Source organism: Chelonoidis abingdonii, chromosome 3 (genome assembly GCF_003597395.2).
Source record: "Chelonoidis abingdonii isolate Lonesome George chromosome 3, CheloAbing_2.0, whole genome shotgun sequence".
Lineage (NCBI taxonomy): Eukaryota > Metazoa > Chordata > Testudines > Testudinidae > Chelonoidis > Chelonoidis abingdonii.
Genome location: NC_133771.1, coordinates 18,174,027 through 18,184,236, shown reverse-complemented (window position 1 = coordinate 18,184,236; position 10,210 = coordinate 18,174,027). Strand labels below are relative to the sequence as shown.

At 43.1% G+C, this 10,210-nt stretch overlaps 1 protein-coding gene across 1 annotated transcript; it reads right to left on the bottom strand.

Annotated features, from left to right (window-relative positions):
* Positions 1 to 2,537: 2,537 nt before the first annotated feature.
* Positions 2,538 to 9,439, bottom strand: MRPL19 (mitochondrial ribosomal protein L19). Its single transcript, XM_032800109.2, has 6 exons — positions 9,344 to 9,439; positions 7,622 to 7,733; positions 5,955 to 6,073; positions 5,309 to 5,443; positions 4,154 to 4,335; positions 2,538 to 2,874 (listed from the first exon to the last, which is right to left on the bottom strand). Exons 1-6 carry the CDS (start codon positions 9,429 to 9,431, stop codon positions 2,659 to 2,661), a joined length of 852 nt encoding a protein of 283 aa, XP_032656000.1. The 5' UTR covers positions 9,432 to 9,439; the 3' UTR covers positions 2,538 to 2,658.
* Positions 9,440 to 10,210: the final 771 nt, after the last annotated feature.

Sequence of the window (10,210 nt, the reverse complement as noted above, 5' to 3'; positions counted from 1 at the left end):
CTCTCTCAGGGAAAGACTGGGAGGGGGGAAGAGAAGGAGGGGGAAGGTAAATTGTCCTCTCGGTTTTGTGTTTCAAGGGCTTGAAGCAGGGAAATCTCCTAGTATCCCCAGGGCGGGAAAATCTGGGAGGAAGTAAAGAGCAGGAAGGGAAATGGTTTACTTCTCCTTGTTTTAAGAATCCAAGGGATTTGGGTTCTTGGGGTCCCCAGGGAAGGTTTTGGGGGGGACCAGAGTGTACCAGGCACTGGAATTCCTGGTTGGTGGTAGGCTATCAGATCTAAGCTGGTAATTAAGCTTAGAGGGTTTCATGCAGGCACCCAGATTTTTGGACGCTAAGGTCTAGATTTGGGAAAGATGCTTATGATACCATCCACTCCCAGTCTTTATTTAGGCCTAATTGGTGTCCAATTTGCAAATTAATTCCGTTCTGCAGTTTCTCGTTGGAGTCTGTTTTTGAAGTTTTTTTGTTGTAATATTGTGACTTTGAAGTCTGTAATTGAGTGACCAGGGAGGTTGAAGTATTCTCCGACTGGTTTTTGAATGTCATAATTCTTGATGTCTGATGTCCATTTATTCTTTTGTATAGAGACTGTCTGGTTTGGCCAATGTACATGGCAGAGGGGCATTGCTGGTACATATCACATTGGTAGATGTGCAAGTGAAGGAGCCTCTGATGGCATGGCTGACGTGATTTGGTCCTATACTGGTGTTCCTTAAATAAAGATATGGACAGAGTTGGCCACAGGCTTTGTTGCAGTAGGTTCCTGGCTTAGTGTTTTTGTTGTGTGCTTGCTGGTGAGTATTTGCATCAGGTTGGGGAGCTGTCTGTAAGCAAGGACTGCCTGTCCCCTAAGATCTGTGAGAGTGAGGGATCATCCTTTAGGATAGGTTATAGATCCTCGATGATGTGCTGGAGAGATTTTAGTTGGGGGCTGAAGGTGACAGTGTTACTTTCATCTGATGAAGTGATGATCTGTCCATGACTACTTCTATATACCCCTAACTAAAACTTGGGCTGGGGGACCACAGGTGCTCGGGGGGGGTGGTGGCCTGGGACCCCTGCTAGTACAGGGGTGGAGAGGAAGGTTCAAAGGGTCCCTATCTGGCTCCGTATGTCCCTGCAGCTCCTAAGGAGAAGGAAGGCCATGGGGCTTCCTGTACTGCCCCCACCACAAGCTCTGGCTCTGGCTCTGCAGCTTCCATTGGCCAGGATCTACAAGCAATGGCAGCTGTGCAGGGATGATGCACAGCACATGGAGCCCCCTGGCCCCTCCACCTAGGAGCTGCACGGACAAGCCTGCTGCTTCCAGGGAGCCCCTCCTACCTGCCAAGGTAAGCACCACTCTACAGCCCAACCCATTGCCCCAGCCCTGAACCTTCTCCCTCACCCAAGCTGCCCCAGTGGTGGCTGGTACTGCTGGCTCAGGGGTTACCTGATCTACTTAGGCCGCCCCAGAGCCAGCCACACCAGCAGCTGCAGAAGTCACAGAATCCATGAGGGATGCAGCCTTAATCATAGTATAGTGAAAATTGTGAACACAATAGTAGGGACTGTCACAGATGTGCATAAGTATTAATCTGGTGTACATGTTGGCTAACAGTGGTCATCTTGAGGGTGCCCCTTTAGGTCCCAGGCATCCAGCTGTCACCTGTGTGTGGACAGAGGCCTGTCCTCCTCTCCCTCTATACCAAAGATTTGCTGTAGTTCCCCTGCCATTCAGAGTGATTCTTAGTCCAACACCTGCAGCTCGCTCTCTCTCTCTCTCTCTGGGACAAAGAGGGTTACCAGTGACCAGCTCATTTTTAAAGCACAATACATTTAGGACAAAAACATTGTTTTATTTTCTCTGTAAATAGTCTACCTGTATGGTAGCTTATCAGCTATCACCCATCTTCTACAGGGAGACCCTGGCCAGTTCTTCACACTCTTCCAAGAGGATTTTGCCTTCTTGGATACAATCTTGCCTTTTTTTTTTGGAATCAAAGAAGGATATGACTCAGTTGAGTCTGACCTTTTATTCTTAAAGCTCTTTGTTTGCTCTTGAACCCAGACTGAACCAGAGCATGCAATTCAGCTAGTAGTACTAGTTTGGAGTTGTTTACTTGTCCTGAGATCTAATTACTGCCCTCACTGCCAGCCAGTTTTCTTGCTGATAAACTGAACATGCAATTCCTAGCTCAGACTGATACATACAACCTTTAGGAATAGAAAAGTTTGACTAGTCCCTGGCCACACCTGTCCCTTTAAAGCTTCCATGGTCTTGCATGTGTCAGACTATTCAAAGTAACATTTCCCCCTCCGCAACTACTAGTGGTGTATCCAGCAAGGTGTTTATGGTCTGTTGTCAAACGAGTAACATGAAAAGTGTAGCAGTGAAGGCTTGTTTTGTTACTGTAAAGACTGAGTGCCTGGAAAAGGGGGCTGGACATACTACTTTGGTAAGATAATTTCTCAAGATGTTACTGAAGACAATGGGACTCACTGCCCCTACTCAAAAGTGGGAACTAAAGGAGCTTAAAAATCACTGCACTGTATATATACAAATGTACTACTTTATTGTACATTCTGACTATATACAAGTCTTACACAATTGAGGAATTATATTTAAAAAATTCAGGTGGCCTCTCTCCTCAGTCATCTGCTGTATAAAAGCAGTATCATTTTTTTAGCTCTTCATTCACTTCTTTCCATATTTCTTTCTCTAATTTTGAAGTATCGTATTCTCGCAGCATATCGAACTTTATCCAGGGTGCGCTCCACTTTTGTGCTTCTTTCATCATTTCTTCAGGTAGTTCAAAGTGGATTCCTTGAATGTTAAATTTTGGTCGTTCCCAACGTTTTGTCCAGGGTCTAGGTTTCATTTTGACTTTCAGCTAGGATTGGAAGCAAAGAATACCTAAGATACAAGTCTGCACAGAACTCTGACTTTTTTGCATTAGGATGCTTTTTCAACTTGGCACTAGTCTTTGTGCTCTAAAAGAAAGTGATGCCAAGTTTGACTTTAAAATCAGCTCTAAAGAGCTACTGATCAGTTCTGTTTGGATAACTGGAATTTATTCCTGAAGAAAGTCATTTCATGCCTATGTGCACAACTTTTCTGTAGACAAGGGTCATCTATTTTCAATCTACCTTTGAATCCCACTTCTGATCAAAGTTAGATGTGGTCTTATCTCACATAAACAACTTGTTTTTCCTCTTCAGTAACAGCGCTGTTAGTCCTTAGTTTACTATCATAATCACTTAAAATATTCCCTCCCACTTTGAACTATTAATTGTTACTGGACAGTCATACACCCTCCATCATTCTCAAGATCCACATGTTCACGCTTAAGGTCAAACTTCCCATACTTAATTTTTTCCTGACACCCTCTATTTTGGTTTCCCTCTGCAGTCTGTCAATGCCTTTTTTTATTGAGTAGCCCTCACCACTACACAGCCCATTAGACATAAGCATATGCAGGCCATGCTGCTTTTAGCATAGTGATAAACATTATACAAGAACTTAAAAGTAGATAGAGAAATCACCATCTTCTGATGTGCATACTTGAACTGGCACGGGATAGCCTACTACCTTCTACAAGTCTTCCTGAGCTAATGAAGAGGGTAGCAGATGTATTTGATTTAAGTCTTTTGGAAAGAAATTATCTACTTTACATCCACTAAATTTTTACCTTCAGCATGACAGTAAGTTATTGTCCACTAATATTCCTCCCTCATGTAATTTTACATGCAGATTCGCAAAAAAAGACAATTTAATATTCAAATAGTTCCAGGGAGGTTGGGCAGACATCTAATTCCCATCTACAGAACACATACAGCATGGAGAAAGCTTCTCCACATAATCCCCTACATATGCCTCAACTCTGACCTGGAGAGCCCACCTCTAAAATTTTTATTTTTTATGCCTATCAATCCTTGTTCTCTGTTAAAACAGATAGTTCAACTGTATTGTGGATGATTATTCACTATAAAAAAACAGAATAAAGCCAAACTTGTTTTACATGTGGCACCTGATAACTTGAATCTAGCCCTCTAAGACCACTGGACTAACACATTAGATATGAAGTGTTTATATTTTATTTTATTTTATTACAAGTCACTTGAATCACCTCCTCACTTTCCCACCAAACTTCTATCACACCAGACTCATACCTGGTTTACAGGAATTTCATCATTAGCTGAATGGGGCACAGGTTTCATGTTAACATCAAAAGTACTATATTCAGGAAGAGCGTCCCGTAAATACATCAGGTTGTCATCTAGTCTCTTCTCCAGCTTCAAAACCTTGATCTCCCGGATTCGAGGATTGTACAGTTCATAGCAAAACTCAATACCTTAAGACGACAAACAATTATTTAACTTGTATCTGAGAATCAAGGGCCATAAGAAACCTAGTCTGGGTTTGATATATTGCATGTTAATGTTTCAGATTCTTATATTAACTGAGGATAGTGTGTTACATTTTGGGTCTATTTTTTGAATACAGTATTGTATACATTTCTCTTTTACAAAAATTGAAATCTGTGGTCTAGACTAGCTCAAGAGGCAGAAGCACTTATAAGTATAGACTTTAAGAGGGAGCCACAAACATGAATTTTAAATTACTCAGTATATTTTGGGTACAATGGTGATTATGCACTTGAGATGTATTTAAGCAAAATAAGGAATGCCTAATTCCTGCTTATATTCATAGTAATACAGATCAAGCAATGCCTGTATTACCCTACAATGGCTTTGAAGTGCACCAGAAAGGAGGCGTGTGATGCAGCAGGCTGCTACATTAGTCTTCCACTATGGAAACCTAGAGTCAAATGTAGCTTAGGTTAGAACTGAGGTGATGTAGGACTGATATGAGACAAGTGAGAATCAAGATTAAGTTCTACGAGGCCTAGCACAATGGTACTTCACTCTTGGTTGGACCCTAGATGCTACTACAAAACAAAGTGTTTTTTGTAAGAACAAATATTAATAATATTAAAATCCATCTACTACAAAGTCAGCTCATAAATGAAGTTAGTAGGTGTATTACTTTTGACCAGAGTTGAAACATAAGATCAACCTAGATGTACCAGATTTTTAAGCAGCTGAGATATACTGTACACTAAGGCCTCATTGCCTCTTGCAGTGCATCTTGTTTTAAAGATAAGAAACAGTAGTATGCAAGATGATGATTTTCGTTTAATACTCTAATACCACCTCAACTGCAAACAAGATTTCTGTAATATACCATTTCATATCCAGTTTAAATACTATAGCTCCTCCATTTAATAGTCCTCATGTAAGAATGAAAACTGTACGAAGACATACCCTGCCCTTCTATAATATTCCGAAGCACAAAGGTAGCACCAAGTCCTTTTCCTCCTCTTTGAATGCAAATTCCTACAAAACAGCTGGTTTTGGCACTGGCATATGGATCTGCTGTGGTAACAGAAAGGATGCTTCCTGTCCAAAGAGGAGACTAGTTAGTAAGTCATTTCTGGAACATGGAGAAGGAGTCAGATTTTAAGTGCAAACATTAATAGACCCACTCAACTAAATTAATCTTTCTAAGAAAGACTGAATTTACAAAATGTAGGCTTAAATATTTATATAAAAATATTTAATTTCTTTGCCTTCAAAGATTTCATTCAGATCGTTAATGCTATTTACTTTTGTCTATAAATAGGAAAGTTATAGACAAAAGTCTCTTGGACCACATGCACATGGCCGTGTTCAGGTTGTAAGCAATGCACAGAGAATGTCGGCATCTAAAAAACTAACCTGTGTTTTCACTGAGTTCAAATGGCAATATTTCTATTAATCATATATTCTCTTAACTGATCCTATACTGTTCATTAAATTTGGCAGCAGAAAAAAGTAACACTGTTATAAAGCTATGCCATTAATTTTTTTATTAATGAATCAATGACCAATACTGGAGAAGTTATTAAAAATCCTAATGCTGTTAACTGACCGACATAGAACTCTGGAATGTCGAGCACTTTTCGCCTTCGTATCATGTCAGTTCTTTCAATATAGAATTTAAGAGGATCTGTTCTCCCTCTTGGGGGAATAAATTCAGGACTCAAGAACCTGTGGGGAAGTCAAAACCTTTATGAGTATAAGAAAGAAGCAACTTGTATTAAAACCTACAACTTACCACAGTACTGAAGTAAAAATAATTTGGTTTCTACATTAAAGACCTCTGTTATTCGTGTGTGCAGGTTGCCTTCACACTGACATAAATAGCAGTTTTTGCAACTCCTGATTTGAGTGCTTCAGGTTCCTTTCAATGAGAAGATGTGTAGTTTGTATTCAGATACTTTGCAGCTACAAGTGCCTACAGTACTCATTGGCCTTTTGAGTGCATGATAATTTTCTATTTATCATTTTTGTCACTGCTATCACTTTTGAGCATTAGAACTATGGACAAGGAGGATTAGTAATGGAACCTTTCATGGTTCAATTCTAACATTGGACGGCTCATTGCTAAATAGTATTGTGCGTGAAACAAATTGTAAGAGGTCTCTCTTGCTCCTAGCAAATGGGAGCCCACAAGAGACACAATGGATGAGATTTTCACCCCCACTCCTTTACATGGGATAATGGGGCCAGAAATGCACAGAGGGACTATAAAAACCCAGGATCTGACCAGAATTGCCTGACAGAAAATTAGGAAGACAGATGCAGATGGTCCTTTGAGGATCGCGTCGCAAACCCTGTTGTAGGGGCATGGCTATGCAGTGGAAGCACAGCACACAGAACAGCAGAGATTCTGGTCAGTGCTGCTGTCCATAGGGTAGCCGAGGGAGGCAACCATAGCTTAGCATCAAAGGGCTGCTCTGGACCACAGAGGGCAGAGAAGTGTGTGTGTGTGTAAGTAAAAATCTCTCTTGGCTACAAGTTCTAAGAAATGCAGCACAGAATCTTACCCCTTATGAAGGCAGTTTCAGGTAATGAAAACCTGAATGCCCTCACAGATGTCAAAGTTCTGATTCTAAGAAACTTTCCCCACTCCTAGGCTGATTACACATTAAACTTCTTTGGGAAATCTCCCAGTGTTGCACTACCACCAACAGTGCAGAAACATTTTAATCACCATCACCTAATGTTGCCCAGAGCAGGTTAGGTGATATAATAATAGAAACACTTGTGTCCTTTCTACACTAGCCTTCTCACTGAGGATACCAGCACCAGTGGCAGCAACATTTTAGAAAGAGTGACTTGCCCAATGACAAGCAGGTGGTCAGCAGCAGAGCCAGTATCATAACCCAGGTCTCTCAACTTCCACTCACGTGTATTTTCTCCCTGTGACAGACTGTTGTACTGAAGATACACATGCAATATAATGAAGCTCAACAAAACACAACCTAGACTTGCATATATGTTTACAACTACATAGACTTATCCATAAATCAGTATTTTGTGGATGCAAGTCACAGGGAAAAGTATTTTAAGCTCATTTTTTGACAAATTGTCTCTGCTAGACCTTAGCAAATGTTTACTGTACTTTGCATAACAGTGTTTAGAGGATTTCGGGAGGTGCTCGTATAATTAATAACTCAACCGTTGACTAAGCAAGAGAGCAGCAACTTTTAAGAAGTGTAACTATACACTGTGTTAGACAACAGAGTATCCTACCTTCTCTCTGCAACCTCTTTATGTTTGTCAACAATAACTGGCTTTGGAGGTGGCTGAAATTTTGCAGGTTCTCCATTGTTAGCCCTCAGAAGTCCAGAGGAAGAGAAGCACCCTTCAAAGACAGAAAGATGGTGCTGAAAATAAACCTATTTCAACCAGGAGTAAAAGCAACCCCTATAATAAATATGCATACAATTAAAAGGTAAGCAACTCTCAACCCTTCAAAATACTATGAACATCTGCAGTGTGCTTCCTCTGAACCACAAGTACCATCTTAACGCAACCGTAAAAGATAATGCCTTCCTTTGTTAGATGCTCATATGATAGAAAGAAACTGTGAGAAGCTAATTCAAAGAGTTTTAGATGAGTCAAACGAAGATTAAGAAAAATGATACTTCTTCCTCTGGTTTAAGCATCACATTTTAGAACAGCTTTCAGATGACTTTATTCAAGCAGTTATTGCTGAAATATTTTCCAGGCTAAGACTAAACTCATTTAAATTTAGTTTTAATCTACAGACTTTAATACTTTCTCCTCAGTGATTTGCAGAAGTCTCGGGTACTTTTATGTTTTACTGTTTGAACATTGCAAAAGGACTTATTACTGCAGTGTCACACAAAGTACAAAAATACTCTTGCATGCAAGATCTGTGCAGAGCTCACTGCTTGATGAATATAATAGTTCACTGAAATATCTTCCTCAAAAGCACCATAACTTCTGAGTGCTCTTTGATTTAGTACAGAACAACTAGAATTTATCAGCTCAGAAACTAGTAATACTTAACAATTTCTATAACACTATCACATCTAAAATTTGTGTTACAATTTACATTAACTAGGCTTCTCAAAATCATTATGTCCTTTGTACAAGTGAAGCAGCTGAGGCTAAATAACTGACCCAAGGTCTCACAGTCCATAACAGAGTAGGGAATAAAAGTACAAGCTCTCGTCACTCACAGTCCTAGACCAGACCCACAAAATCATCCTTCCTCTTAGTAGATCTCTTGACCTAAACTAGGATAATCCATACAATTGTCAATTTAGAAAGAAGTGTTTGAGAGGCTTTTTACAGAGAGAAAATGAGCCCTAGAACACTGCATGAGAATGTAACCCAAAGCAATGTCATCAGGTGCAACACACATTCCAAGGCCAGAGAAAGCACTTTCCTTCCGAAGAGGTAGGGGGTGGTGGTGAGGGGGCTGGAAGCAGGGATCCAGGCAGCACCCCCCACCCATCAAAGGGTGAAGCGAAGGGCATGGCGATCCAGGCAGCACCCCCCACCCAGCAAAGGGGGCAGCGAAGGGCACGGCAACCCAGGCAGCACCCCCCACCCAGCAAAGGGGGCAGCGAAGGGCACGGCAACCCAGGCAGCACCCCCCACCCAGCAAAGGGGGCAGCGAAGTGGGCAGGGACCCAGGCAGCCCCTCCCATGAAGGGGGACACTGCTGGGGGAGCAGAGACCTAGGCACAACCCCCTTCCCCAACAAAGGGGGCAGTGGCGGGAAAAGGAGAGACGGGACCCAGGCAGGCCCGCCCCGAGAAGGGGAGGGTGACGGGCGAGCGGGGCGGCAGGGACCCGGGCAGGCCCAGCCTCCTCCCGAGAAGGAGGCAGTGACGGGGAGGAGGAACCAGGTCCCCCCTCGGCCTTTTGGGGGCTGAGGGCGAAGCCCGGGGAAGGGGCTGAAATCAGCCGACATGAGCGGGCGGAGCCCCGGTTCCTTACGGCAGCGCGCTGCGGGCCGGGCGGCGGACGCCGTAGCGAGGGCCCTCACACCCGTCTGCTCCAGGAGCCTCCAGCCGCAGGCCGCCATGACAGCTTCAGCTACCGTCCCCTGCGCATGCCCAATGGAGCTACGGCTCGCGCAGCGTCCCAAACTACCGGCGAAAGCGGAACGAGGCTTCAGGGCGGCCGGAGCCCTGCTTCGGAGGCGGGGCTGGTTTCTGAGTCGGGGGACAGCTGGAGGCGGGGCTGAGGGGAGAGCCCCCCTGGGCGGCGGGGCGCTTGGACGGGTGAGACCCCGTGCGGGGAGAGCGGGAGGGGAAGCCGCTCAGTCGCGTCCCCACTTACACGCGCCTCATGGGGTGCAGCTGCAGCGCTTCAGCGAGGACGCTGCCTGCGTCGGCAGGCGGGAGGGGTTCTGTGTCCTCCGTGGGGACTCCAGCTGCCAGAGGCGGGAGCTAGATCGACAGCAGAAGGGAAAAACGGTGATCCGGGAAATTACAGTCCTGTTAATTTGACCTCAGTTGTATGTAAGGTCTTGAAACAATTTAAAAGGAGAAAGTAGTTAAGGACGTAGAGGTGAATGGTAATCGGGATAAAATACACCATGGTTTTATAAAAGCTAGAATTGTGCCAGACCAACCACCTTCTTTGAGCAGCTAACAACTGATTTTTTTTTAGACAAAGGCAATGTAGTAGATCTAATCTACCTTGATGTCAGTAAAGCATTTGATACAGTTTCACATGGGAAATTACTAGTTAAATTGGAGATTTAGATGGGGATTAATATGAACACTGAAAGGTGGATAAGGAATTGGATAAAGGGGAGATTACAAGAGGTCATACTGAAAAGTGAACTGTCAGGCTAGA

Coding starts and splice junctions, on each gene's coding strand:
- MRPL19 (XM_032800109.2), bottom strand. CDS start 9,431: ATGGCGGCCTGCGGCTGGAGGCTCCTGGAGCAGACGGGTGTGAGGGCC. Junction 6,074..7,621: donor AAAGAGGTTGCAGAGAGAAG/GTAGGATACTCT, acceptor ACTTCCCCACAG/GTTCTTGAGTCCTGAATTTA. Junction 2,875..4,153: donor ATGAAATTCCTGTAAACCAG/GTATGAGTCTGG, acceptor TTCCAATCCTAG/CTGAAAGTCAAAATGAAACC.